At 32.2% G+C, this 14762-nt stretch overlaps 1 protein-coding gene across 1 annotated transcript in view; it reads left to right on the plus strand.

Moving 5' to 3' along the window:
• Positions 1–14762, plus strand: part of LOC114942058 (uncharacterized) — a 311191-nt gene that overhangs the window by 244225 nt on the left and 52204 nt on the right. The window contains 1 exon segment of the mRNA XM_085487052.1: positions 2237–2514. Within this exon segment, the coding sequence (XP_085343178.1) occupies positions 2237–2514 (278 nt within the window).

Raw genomic sequence — 14762 nt, forward strand, 5'->3', positions numbered from 1 at the left:
AGCGCATGACTTTGAACCAGTGTTTCCATTTGCGTTCGTTCGGAAGGTTCTTCTGAAAAGCAACTTAGTCGTAATTTTTGCGAATATAATTTCAGTGTTTCAAAATCGCATATCGTATAGTAAAAGAAGTTTCACGGGATTTCTCTAAAGTCAGTAAACAGTAAAACAGTTTTGTGTAAAAGTAATTTTATATATAAACTCATCATGTCAACCAAGCGCGTAACTAACAATAAAGCTTCTAGGAAATTTCTCACAATAGAAAAGAAACTTCAAATTTTGGAGAAATTTGATGGTGGCATTTCAGTGAAAAACATTGCCACTTGTTTTAATCTACCTTATATTACTGTATATAAGATAGTGAAGAAAAGTGATAAAATACGCGAATCATTGAATAAAGGAATGAGCATGAAAAGAAAGTCTGTAATATCTCAAGCAAATTTTAAATATTATAAATTGGACAAACAATTACATGAATGGTGTAAAGAGAACATACCGGGAAATGTAATTGACTACCAGCAATGCAGACAGCTTACTGAGGAAGCATATAACATCGCAAAAATAGTTAAGAAATTACCAAACAATATGCATGGTTTTATTCGAGATTTTAAAAAACGTTACGACATTAAAATAAAGTTTAAAAATTCTGTTCCAATTTTTGACAAAAAATTGTATAAATGGTATGAAGAGCGGAAAGCATCAGGAGACACAATTGACTCGAAGCAACTTCGTATGGAAGCATGTAACATTGCAAAAGATGTTGATGGACCGTCAAACATGAGTAAGTTTCTGTGGAATTTTAAAAAACGTCACGGAATTGAACGACGTAGATACAAAGGTAGGAAAATTTTGCAAAATTCTTTTCAAAGAGATGATGAGGCCGATCAGTCTAACGCTGAACAATTTGTTGAAAAATTCAGACAGCGATTAGAGCAGGAAAATATTAGTAAAGATAACATTTATATTATGATCAAAACAGACTTCGTATGTAGTACTTTTGTTGACACCTTGCTAGCACACGCAGCCGAAGACAAAATCCCAGTGCAACAAATTGATGATATGAAAAAGAAGATTGTATCTTTTGTATTTTGCACAAATATTACTACTAATACGAAACGAGCTCATATTCTGTTTGACAAACCTGAAATTAATGAATATGAGAATCAAAGTGTATCAGAATCTTACGAGAACAAATTGTTCGTCGCTCATAAACTACAAGAAAATGTCTCAGCAGAAAATCTGGAGAAAGAATCGAATAGTTTCGCACTTTTTTGGGATAATATATGGTACAATAATGTATTTAAGCCAAATGTGACGTTATATAAGGAGAAAAATATAGCTGGAAAAGTGCTTTTACTTGTTGACGATTACACACGGCGTTTATTTTCGGAAAAAATTACTCACGATGATGGTTTCGAAGTAGTATTCTTTCCGATAAACTTGTTTTGGGAACAATTCTGCTCAGATGTTATAAAGAAAATGGACCAAATATGTCATGAATGCTTATTGAAATGTGTACAGGAGAAAAATTTTATTTTTAAAACTATTTTCAATACAGAAAATTATCTAGATTGGTGTTCTGAAATACTTTATATAGCATTGGCACACGTCGCGCCGGGGGAAATAGAAGAATTGTGGAGACGATTTTTAAGACAAGATTGTTAAACACAAGGAGGTATTCCAAAATTAACTTCTGTCACTTCACAATAGTTAATTAAGTCTACAAAAAAAGTTATCGTTCCTGACGAAAGACCGATTGCTTATTCCTTGCGCAGAAGGCGATAGAGAAGAATATCACCAACAAGAAAGAACTATTGAAGACAGTAAAAACAAATAAAAACAGAAAAGGAAGACACTCAGAAATATCTCTTGGCAATTTAGAATAGATAGTTAATAATAGCTGAAGAAGATTTCATATAGACGACTTCAAATGAAATATTAAACAAAATACTTAGTTCTGGTGGAAGAATTCGAAGAAGAGGAACTTTAAGTATTGCAGAAACATTCGTATTTTTGTATATAAAGTTCGCATTATTATTATTATTACGATGTTCACTTATCAAGACGTGCATACAATTTTATGTAGCTAAGGAAATAAGTTACATTTCTCATAATTTATATATTCGTTGACAAACTTTTTGAAATTGATTAAAATAAAATTGTCTACATCCGACATGTCAATAACCAGCTGCAAAGAAATACTAGTTAACAGCATTTCGTTCGGTTCGAAATGTTACAGGTGCGAACAAAAGAGACGCGGGAGTGACGAGCCCCTTGGACCTCTCGAGTCCCGGGGGTTTTGCGCCTCGCAAACGGCAAAGGCCGGAAACCAGGAGATCCGAAAGCGTGTCTCCCAAGCCGAAACCTACCGCGAGACCAATCACACCTCCGCCAGTCAGGTGTCCGACGCTCTATGCCCACATGCCATGCGGCGACGGACAAGCCGTGAATCGCTGGACCATTGAGGATGTCGTCAATTACGTCTCGTCGATCGACATCTGCGCCGAGTACGCACAGGTAAGTCGAGACAAATTTTTTTTACCGCGACGCGATTTTTCCGCGAGAAAGGTGATGCATGTACGTCATTGTTCGTGTACGCAATCAGGCGTATCGAAGAAATTCTAATGGCGCAAGAGATTGTGCAGTTGACTCTCGATTTTTGTTGAAAGCAACTATTTTTCTGTAGATTTCTTCGCGATAATTTTTCGTTCGACAAATATTTCTATAAATTTTGAAGAAGGGAGATTAAAACATTAATATCACGATCAACCTTAAAAATAATTTATAGCGATTACACAATACTTTCTTATTCATTAAAGTAAAAAAAAAAATATATATATATATTTCAATCGCCACATATGAAGTTGCGCATTGGATAATAAGTGCCTACTATTTTTAATTGCTTTTGAAAGTCAACCCCGTAATGACGCGCGCGTTGCGGTCCGTCGCGCAATATCTTCTCGACTTTAGTGAGGCAGCAAAGCGATCTAGAAGGCTTTGAATGACCTGACATCAGTCAATCCAGACAGTCTGACATTAGCGAGTAGGGAGAGACTACGAGCGAACTATGAGAGTTCTATAATGACCCCTCGAAGCTAACATCGACCCTCCACCCCCTCTCTAGTTTATAGCATCTATACTTTCTCCTCTCGTTCTGTCTCTGTTTCTTTTCTCTTTTTATTTCTTCACCATTTCAAGGCAAAGTGCGCTCGCAGACATGCTATTGTCATTTCCAAGCACTCGCAATTTTTACGAGCCATTTAACCTTCTCCATCTTCGCGAAAATTGTGAACGGGGCGGTTGATTTTCGGGTGTCCATTGAAATTATATTCGCGGTCATATTCATCCGTACCGTTCGATTTAAACGTTTCCGTTCGTTTTTCTCTACCTAGAAGCGTGTAATTTCGCTAGACAGGAACGACCTTTCGTCGTAAAACTGGGGCGCGGTCCACTTTCTCGACCCCGTCCTTACTCGCGATCGTCGAGAACCTACAACTGCACGATGAATGGTTTCATAATTCGCGATAAAACGGAAAGATGTAATTACCGAGCTGCTGCCTGGTAGACGCAAATTGATTAATTATAGATAACCTGACACGCTTATCTCGCACGTACACGATACGATCTTCTACTTTGCGAATCGGCGGTGTAACGGAGCGGGTCTCTCGAATCGCGCCACTCCTCGCCGACTTCGTGACAGAAGTTATTCCTCCGGCTGTCACATCGTTCACTCACACCTGACAGAGAGCAAGAACCATGACTTCACCGCGGTAGAAAAATTCCTCATCCGTGTCACGAGAGTCGCAATTTCCTCTCACTTCACTTTGGGAAATTATTTCGCAATGAAAAATGGAGACTCGATATACATAACAGCGACTCCTTTATACAAACCTAATAAATGTTCCATCATAATTAAGAAGAATTCAATAACGTACCTTCGAACTTTTTATAAATTGGATGATCGAACGTGTGTCCGTATATATATTTGCCAATAAACTTATTTTAACGAGGGAGACTCATTGGCCCGTATATCGAAATTAAATTCGATCGTGACGCAATATCGTCATTTCAGAGAAACGTCATCGTCGCGTCGCAATTTTTTTGCAATCTCCTTATTCGCGAGATAAGAATCGGTATCGTGCGTGTCGTCTCGGGGCTCGCATAAAGTGCACGGCTGTCCCGGTTATTCTGCGACGAAGGAGCGGGGTCCTTGAAGGTCTCTCTTATCTATATACGCTCTCACGGTTGGCCCTCGTCACACTTGAATCGAGTCGACGGCTGATCGAAGCACTCGAGGACCCCGCTGTCTCCTTCCACCGGCGCGGCGCGGCGTTCGATTACATTCGAGTGTTCATGAATATGCATGATGAGAGGTGGGCGCCCGCGCAAAAATTTACGGCCCCGACAGTCTGACGTTTCGAGGACCGCGACTGCGTTCGCGCGCGCACGCGAGCATCCGAACGGGGCCTGACGATAAACCGAGGATAATCGAAGCTGACGTGCCCCCGGGGACCTCGCTACACTTCTGAGAGAATCAGCGTTCGAAAGGAATCCGAGAACCGTCGTTCCTTGTTCGTTGTAACGAATATGAACGGAATGATCTCTGATAATGATTTCGCAAATGAGAATTTGGGAATTTGTATATATAACGAGCGCTTTGACATATATTAAAAATAATAAAAACATGTTTTATTGCAGATTCGATCGTATTATAATTAATCACATCGCGAGATAATGTCATGAAAACGGTGATAATTAATGCGGCAATTTGTGCGTTTGTCTGTTATTAATGCCCGGTTTAATGCGAATGCAAGTATAACGATCACGCGAATACGCAATATTGGATCGTTAAAATACGTAAAAGTGAAATCTAAATAAATCGTTTAAGGTTTATAAAGTAGAACTGTAATATTCTAAGAATTGAAAATTATGTTTTTTATTATAATTATACGTAATGAGGAATGCAGTACCTAGGAGTTTCAAAATTTATGGAATGCTTAAAAATTATATTTGAAGAATTTAAATTCTCTGCTCGGAGGTACAACAGATGATATCAAACTTCAGAGGATGGCATGCAAAAAATTCGAGGTGCTTACTTCTTTTTTTATTTTATATTAGATATGTGTTCTTTGTAGGATATCATTGTGTGCATATATTTATAGTGAATATTTATTATTATATTTTCTTTTATTCTGTGTATCTGTATGTGTACATGTATATATAAATATATCAGTTCAGTGGTACTCGTTTTTTGATAGCCAGTAGATCTAAATAGTTGCTGATTAATTTAAGTATACTAATTTCATTTGACGTTATTTTACTTTTTTATTCTATCATTGAATTCGACAGTTTTTTTAAATGTTGAAGCAAAAATAATATTGTATACAATTACTTTATAAATAATAGGTAACTTTTGATTTAAAATTAAAATACATAACGAGTAATGTATTTATTGTTATTAAAATATATTCGAGCAGCTTATAAAATTTTAGCTGATTTTCGTAGAAAAGTATAATAATAAGTAAATACATTTATTATATAATTATATTATATTAGTTTTTATAATATTGATATCACGAAATATAGCAAACTTAAAAATTGAAACTTAAGATTTCTTTATTAGTATCTGTATCTGTTTCTTCATTCTCTTTCTAATTATTTCTATTGATGAAGTATATTACCATCCGGTTAAAGGTTTTCCAAATGAAGATATGATACACTAATAAATCTTACAAGGCCGTCTACGTGCCCGTGAAGTATTGAGAAAACGGCATCGATCAGTTTTCTTATCTAGATTTTGCGGTTTGACATCTAAGGCAATATTGATCGATATTATCTCGTTATGTATATCTTCTCTTTTAATTTGTCTCGTTACTCCACTTTTTACTCGTTTTTGCGGTGGTTCAGTTTGTTATTCTCCTAAAGGAAATATTTTCTCAAATTTTTTTAAAGAACTAGCTAATTGAAGAGAGGGGTTTACGTTCATTTATCCACTCGTAGAAGATATGATTTTAGAGTGAGGAGTCTTCTCCATAAACCGGCAGATCTCGCGATTTTTCTACGCGAGTCAGCGGTTTTCAGCTTTTGGCGATAGGTGTTAGGTAAAAAAATCTGCAGACATATAGACATGTTAGATAAATGTGTAGGCGTATCTTTTATACTGAACTGTAGCCGTATCTTTTATCGAATATCGAATCGATCAATTAATTATTGATTATTGAAATGTAGGAATGCAGGAGAAGGCCGGATGAATTTAGTTGAATCAGGAAAAGAAGTCAGGTTCGGAAGATATATATATATGTATTTATTGCGAGTCGAAAACGTCTTCGCTGTCCAAGTCCCGTTTCTATTCTATCTTCCTTCCTGCCGCCTCGATATTAAAGATCTTCTGCCGGTTCGTGAGAGAATGCGTGCTTGTATCTCGATGAAACGCTCCGAAGATGATGTTCTCAACGATGTCCTCGTTACTCAAAATCGCCGGTACTTATACCGCTCCTAATTTTATCCCTTCCCGTCAGGCTCGGGCCAATCGCTAAGCGACAGCTAAACTTTACTCGGATTTTGTTATTCGAACGGTCGCGTCTGTTATTTTCTAAGCCGATCGCTTTCTCTCACTGTCGCACACGGTATAATAAATACAAATAATCAAACCCGAGGACAAAACGACAAGACGCACTCGACAATAACGTGACAACGCGACACGTACAATACATTCTGAAAAATAATAATGATCGCACGCTTACAAATGCATTAATTTTTTTAAGTCGCTTTTTCAACGTCGATTGATTTTGCTTTAATTTTTCTTTCTTTTCTAATCAAATTGAAAAGTCAACATCCTTAATAAATGTTACTAAAAGGCGTTAAAATAATAGAAGAGCGATTATTTTGTTGTTATCATGAATGTTTTTCGTACTATACCGCTTAAAAATTTTACCTATTAATATATTTATTCTGCGTTTTGGGTAAATCATTTAATCAGACTACGATATTAATTTGTGATCAGAGGCTGCATTAATTTGCACATTTTCCGTTTGTATCATAATAATACTTATCTAGGTACATGTAAGTATTTATATGTGTACGACTAACTATAGTGAAGAATTTTTTTGTTTCACTGCAATATTAATAATTGGTGCAATTTTTATTGATGTTAAATACGCTATATTTCCACGTTTCTTTCTACGTCCCTCTGTAAACAAAGTTGGATTAATTATAATACATGTAACTATAAAAAAAGGAATAGAATTAGATTTATGTAAACATTAAAAGATTTTATTTGGAATTAAATTTATATTTCTTAACAATCAATAAATTTTAATTTGTTTGCATAATAGAAATTATTTTATTAAATTAACTCCAATTTTTATGTTAATATAAATTCATTTAGCTCGTGTGTGTGTGTGTGGTTCGATAACTTTATTTGTCATTTTATATATCATGTTATTGTAAATAATGGACAATAATGTCTTAGTAGATGTCACTGTATGAAAACAAACGTCGGGGATGCGAAATATATTAATTTGAGTCAGCGCATGACTTTGAACCAGTGTTTCCATTTGCGTTCGTTCGGAAGGTTCGTCTGAAAAGCAACTTAGTCGTAATTTTTGCGAATATAATTTCAGTGTTTCAAAATCGCATATCGTATAGTAAAAGAAGTTTCACGGGATTTCTCTAAAGTCAGTAAACAGTAAAACAATTTTGTGTAAAAGTAATTATATATATAAACTCATCATGTCAACCAAGCGCGTAATTAACAATAAAGCTTCTGGGAAACGTCTCACAATAGAAGAGAAACTTCAAATTTTAGATAAATTTGATCGTGGCATTTCAGGGAACAACATTGCCACTTGTTTTTATCTACCTCGTTCTACTGTATATAAGATACTGAACAAAAAGGATGTAATACGCGAATCAGTTAATAAAGGAATGAGCATGAAAAGAAAGTCTGTAATATCTAAATCAAAATTTAAAGAATTGGACAAACAATTACATGAATGGTGTAAAGAGAACGTACCGGGAAATGTAATTGACTACCAGCAATGTAAAAAGCTCAATCAGGAAGCATATAACATCGCAAAAAGGGTTAAGGAATTACCAAACCAAATGAATTCTTTCATGTACGATTTTAGAAAACGTTACGACATTAAAGTAAAGCCCAAAAATTCTTATTTAATTTTGGAGGAAAAATTGTATAAATGGTATGAAGAGCGGAAAGCATCAGGAGACACAATTGACTCGGAGCAACTTCGTATGGAAGCATGTAACATTCCAAAAGATGTTGATGGACCGTCAAACATGAGTAAATTTCTGTGCAATTTTAAAAAACGTCACGGAATTGAACAACGTAGATACAAAAGTAGGAAAATTTTGCAAAATTCTTTTCAAAGAGATGATGAGGCCGATCAGTCTAATGCTAAACAATTTGTTGAAAAATTCAGACAGCGATTAGAGCAGGAAAATATTAGTAAAGATAACATTTATGTTATGGTCCAAGCAGACGTTATATTTCATACTCTTCTTCAAACCTTGCTATCATACACAGACAAGAAAATCGCAATACAAAGTGATCTTAAAATTTTGGAAAAGGTAATTCCAACTTATATATTGTGCGCAAATGTTACTGATAGTAACTGTTTCCGACTAAATCCTTATCCGTATACAGTTAATAAATATGAAAAGCAAAGTGTATCAGAGTATTGCAGATTGCTTGTCGCTCATAAACTACAAGAAAATGCTGAAAATCTCGATGAAATAAAGAAAGATTTTGCACTTTGGTATAATAAAAGATTTAAGATTTATGTGAAAAATTATCAGAAAATAAATAATATAGCTGGCAAAGTACTTTTACTTGTTGATGATTGTGAACAATACATCTTCTCGGATAAGATTACTCAAAATGACGATTTTGAAATAGTGTTCTTTCCAATAAACTCATTACAACTGTCTGTAAAAATAATTGAGAAGATGAACCAAAATTGTTTTAATTACTTGATAGAAGATATGCAGAATATTTCTTTTGGATCTAAGGATATCAACCAGTATTATAGCTTGTGTAATAGTATAGTTCGTAAATCATGGGCAGTCATCGTTTCGAAAGAAATGGAAAAATTATGGAGATTTTTAATACAAGATCGACAATCATGAGAAGATATTCCAACACTCACATTAGCTTCTGCTACTTCATAAAATTTAATTAAGTTTACAGGAAAAATCATCGTTCCTGACGAAAAACCGATTACTTATTTCTTGCGCAGACGGCGATAGAAAAGAATATCACTAACAAGGAGAAACTATTGAAGACACTAAAAACATAAATGAAAACAGAAAGGGAAGACGCTCAGAAATATGTATCTCTTGGCAATTTAGAATAGATAGTTAATAATAGTTGAAAAAGATTTTATATAAAAGACTTTAAATGAAATATTAAACAAAATACTTAGTTCTAATGGAAAAAATCAAAGAAGAGGAACTTCAAGTATTGCAAAAACATTCGTACTTTCGTATATAAAGTTCGCACTATTATTATTATTACGATGTTTACTTATGCAAGACGTGCATACAATTTTATGTAGCTAGAAGAAATTGTTATATTTTCCGTAATTTATATATTTGCTAGTAAACTTTTTGGTGTGGAATGTTTAAAACAAAAAAAAATTCTCATAACTTTTAAATCATTTTATCGAATCTGTATTTACACAGAACAGTGATTGTGTGAATTGAGAATTATGTTTTTTATTATAATTATACGTAATGAGGAATGCAGTACCTAGGAGTTTCAAAATTTCTGGAATGCTTAAAATTATATTTGAAGAAATTTAAATTCTCTGTTCGGAGGTACGACTGATGAAATCAAACTTCAGAAGATGGCATGCAAAAAAATTCGAGGTGCTTACTTCTTTTTTTATTCTATATTAGATATGTGTTCTTTGTAGGATATCATTGTGTGTATACTCGTATATTTAAAGTGAATATTTATTATTATATTTTCTCTTATTATGTGTATCTGTATGTGTATGGTACATGTATATATAAATATATCAGTTTAGTGGTACTCGTTTTTTAATTGCCAGTAGATCTAAATGGTTGCTGATTAATTTAAGTATACTAATTGCGTTTGACGTTGTTTTACTTTTTTATTCTCTGATTGAATTTAACAGTTTTTTAAATGTTGAAGTAAAAATAATATTGTATATAATTACTTTATATATAATAGGTAACTTTTGATTTAGAATTAAAATACATAACGAGTAATGTATTTATTGTTATTAAAATATATTCGAGCAGCTTATAAAATTTTAGCTGATTTTCGTAGAAAAGTATAATAATAAGTAAATACATTTATTATATAATTATATTATATTAGTTTTTATAATATTGATATCACGAAATATAGCAAACTTAAAAATTGAAACTTAAGATTTCTTTATTAGTATTTGTATCTGTTTCTTTATTCTCTTTCTAATTATTTCTATTGATGAAGTATATTACCAACCGGTTAAAGGTTTTCCAAATAAAAATATGATACACTAATAAATCTTACAAGGCCGTCTACGTGCCCGTGAAGTATTGAGAAAACGGCATCGATCAGTTTTCTTATCTAGATTTTGCGGTTTGACATCTAAGGCAATATCGATCGATATTATCTCGTTATGTATATCTTCTCTTTTAACTTGTCTCGTTACTCCACTTTATACTCGTTTTTGCGGTGGTTCTGTTTGTTATTCTCCTAAAGGAAATATTTTTTCAAATTTTTTTAAAGAACTAGCTAATTGAAGAGAGGGGTTTACGTTCATTTATCCACTCGTAGAAGATATAATTTTAGAGTGAGGAGTCTTCTCCATAAACCGGAAGATCTCGCGATTTTTCTACGCGAGTCAGCAGTTTTCAGCTTTTGGCGATAGGTGTTAGGTAAAAAAATCTGCAGACATATAGACATGTTAGATAAATGCATTAATATTTTTAAGTCGCTTTTTCAACGTCGATTAATTTTGCTTTAATTTTTCTTTCTTTTCTAATCAAATTGAAAAGTCAACATAGTTAATAAATGTTACTAAAAGACGTTATAATAATAGAAGAGCTATTACTTTGTTGTTATCATGAATGTTTTTCGTACTATACCGCTTAAAAATTTTACATATTAATATATTTATTCTGCGTTTTGGGTAAATCATTTAATCAGACTACGATATTAATTTGTGATCAGAGGTTGCATTAATTTGCACATTTTCTGTTTGTATCATAATAATACTTATCTAGGTACATGTAAGTATTTATATGTGTACGACTAACTATAGTGAAGGATTTTTTTGTTTCACTGCAATATTAATAATTGGTGCAATTTTTATTGATGTTAAATACGCTATATTTCCACGTTTATTTCTACGTCCCTCTGTAAACAAAGTTAGATTAATTATAATACATGTAACTATAAAAAAAGGAATAGAATTAGATTCAAGTAAACATTAAAAAATTTTATTTGGAATTAAATTTATATCTCTTAACAATCAATAAATTTTTATTTTTTTGCGTAATAAGAATAATTTTATTAAATTAACTTTAATTTTTATGTTAATAAAGATTCATTTAGCTCGTGTGTGTGTAGGGGGGGGGGTTTGATAACTTTATTTGTCATTTTATATATCATGTTATTGTAAATAATGGACAATAATGTCTTAGTAGATATCACTGTATGGAAACAAACATCGGGTACGCGAAAAATATTTCTTCGAGTCAGCGCGTGACTTTGAACCAGTGTTTCCATTTGCGTTCGTTCGGAAAGTTCTTCTGAAAAGCAACTTAGTCGTAATTTTTGCGAATATAATTTCAGTGTTTCAATATCGAATATCGTATAGTAGAAGAAGTTTCACGGGATTTCTCTAAAGTCAGTAAACAGTAAAACAGTTTTGTGTAAAAGTAATTTTATATATAAACTCATCATGTCAACCAAGCGCGTAACTAACAATAAGGTTTCTAGGAAACATTTTACAATGGAAGAGAAACTTCAAATTTTGGAGAAATTTGATGGTGGCATTTCAGTGAAAAACATTGCCACTTGTTTTAATCTACCTTATATTACTGTATATCACATAGTGAAGAAAAGTGATAAAATACGCGAATCAATGAATAAAGGAATGAGCATGAAAAGAAAGTCTGTAATATATAAATCAAAATTTAAAGAATTGGACGAACAATTACATGAATGGTGTAAAGAGAACGTACCGGGAAATGTAATTGACTACCAGCAATGTAAAAAGCTTACTCAGGAAGCATATAACATCGCAAAAAGAGTTGGGAAATTACCAAACAATATGAATGTTTTTATTCGAGATTTTAAAAAACGTTACGACATTAAAGTAAAGTCTAAAAATTCTGTTCCAATTTTGGACGAAAAATTGTATAAATGGTATGAAGAGCGGAAAGCATCAGGAAACACAATTGACTTGAAGCAACTTCGTAAGGCAGCATGTGACATCGCAAAAGATGTTGGTGAACCGTCAAATATGCAGAACTTTTTGCATAGATTTAAAAAACGTCACGGAATTGAACTACCTAGGTACAAAAGTAAGAAGATTTTGCAAAATTCTTTTCAAAGAGATGATGAGGCCGATCAGTCTAATGCTGAACAATTTGTTCATGTATTCAGACAGCGATTAGAGCAGGAAAATATTAGTAAATATAACATTTATGTTATGGTCCAAGCAGACGTTATATTTCATACTCTTCTTCAAACCTTGCTATCATACACAGACAAGAAAATCGCAATACAAAGTGATCTTAAAATTTTGGAAAAGGTAATTCCAACTTATATATTGTGCGCAAATGTTACTGATAGTAACTGTTTTCCACTAAATCCTTATCCGTATACAGTTAATAAATATGAAAAGCAAAGTGTATCAGAATATTGCAGATTGCTTGTCGCTCATAAACTACAAGAAAATGCTGAAAATCTCGATGAAATAAAGAAAGATTTTGCACTTTGGTATAATAAAAGATTTAAGAAGAATGTGAAAAAATATCAGAAAATAAATAATATAGCTGGCAAAGTACTTTTACTTGTTGATGATTGTGAACAATACATCTTCTCGGATAAGATTACTCAAAATGACGATTTTGAAATAGTGTTCTTTCCAATAAACTCATTACAACTGTCTGTAAAAATAATTGAGAAGATGAACCAAAATTGTTTTAATTACTTGATAGAAGATATACAGAATATTTCTTTTGAATCTGAGAATATCAACCAGTATTATAGCTTGTGTAATAATATAGTTCGTAAATCATGGGCAGTCATCGTTTCGAAAGAAATGGAAAAATTATGGAGATTTTTAATACAAGATCGGCAATCATGAGAAGATATTCCAACACTCACATTAGCTTCTGCTACTTCATAAAATTTAATTAAGTTTACAGGAAAAATCATCGTTCCTGACGAAAAACCGATTACTTATTTCTTGCGCAGACGGCGATAGAAAAGAATATCACTAATAAGGAGAAACTATTGAAGACACTAAAAACATAAATGAAAACAGAAAGGGAAGACGCTAAGAAATATGTATCTCTTGGCAATTTAGAATAGATAGTTAATAATAGTTGAAAAAGATTTTATATAAAAGACTTTAAATGAAATATTAAACAAAATACTTAGTTCTAATGGAAAAAATCAAAGAAGAGAAACTTCAAGTATTGCAAAAACATTCGTACTTTCGTATATAAAGTTCGCACTATTATTATTATTACGATGTTTACTTATGCAAGACGTGCATACAATTTTATGTAGCTAGAAGAAATTGTTATATTTCCCGTAATTTATATATTTGCTAGTAAACTTTTTGGTGTGGAATGTTTAAAACAAAAAAAAAATTCTTAAAACTTTTAAATCATTTTATCGAATCTGTATTTACACAGAACAGTGATTGTGTGAATTGAGAATTATGTTTTTTATTATAATTATACGTAATGAGGAATGCAGTAGCTAGGAGTTTCAAAATTTCTGGAATGCTTAAAAATTATATTTGAAGAAATTTAAATTCTCTGTTCGGAGGTACGACTGATGAAAACAAACTTCAGACGATAGCATGCAAAAAAAATCGAGGTGCTTACTTCTTTTTTTATTCTATATTAGATATGTGTTCTTTGTAGGATATCATTGTGTGTATACTCGTATATTTAAAGTGAATATTTATTATTATATTTTCTTTTATTATGTGTATCTGTATGTGTATGGTACATGTATATATAAATATATCAGTTCAGTGGTACTCGTTTTTTGATAGCCAGTAGATCTAAATAGTTGCTGATTAATTTAAGTATACTAATTTCATTTGAAGTTATTTTACTTTTTTATTCTATCATTGAATTCGACAGTTTTTTTAAATGTTGAAGCAAAAATAATATTGTATACAATTTCTTTATAAATAATAGGTAACTTTTGATTTAGAATTAAAATACATAACGAGTAATGTATTTATTGTTATTAAAATATATTCGAGCAGCTTATAAAATTTTAGCTGATTTTCGTAGAAAAGTATAATAATAAGTAAATACATTTATTATATAATTATATTCTATAAGTTTTTATAATATTGATATCATGAAACATAGCAGATTTAAAAATTGGAATATTAGATTTCTTTATTAGTATCTGTATCTGTTTCTTCATTCTCTTTCTAATCATTTCTATATTGATGAAGTATATTACCAACCGGTTAAAGGTTTCCTAAATAAAGCTATTATGATACATTAATACATTTTTACTAGGCCGTCTA

Source organism: Nylanderia fulva, unplaced genomic scaffold, assembly GCF_048542155.1.
Source record: "Nylanderia fulva isolate GAGA-0341 unplaced genomic scaffold, ASM4854215v1 Scaffold5, whole genome shotgun sequence".
NCBI lineage: Eukaryota > Metazoa > Arthropoda > Insecta > Hymenoptera > Formicidae > Nylanderia > Nylanderia fulva.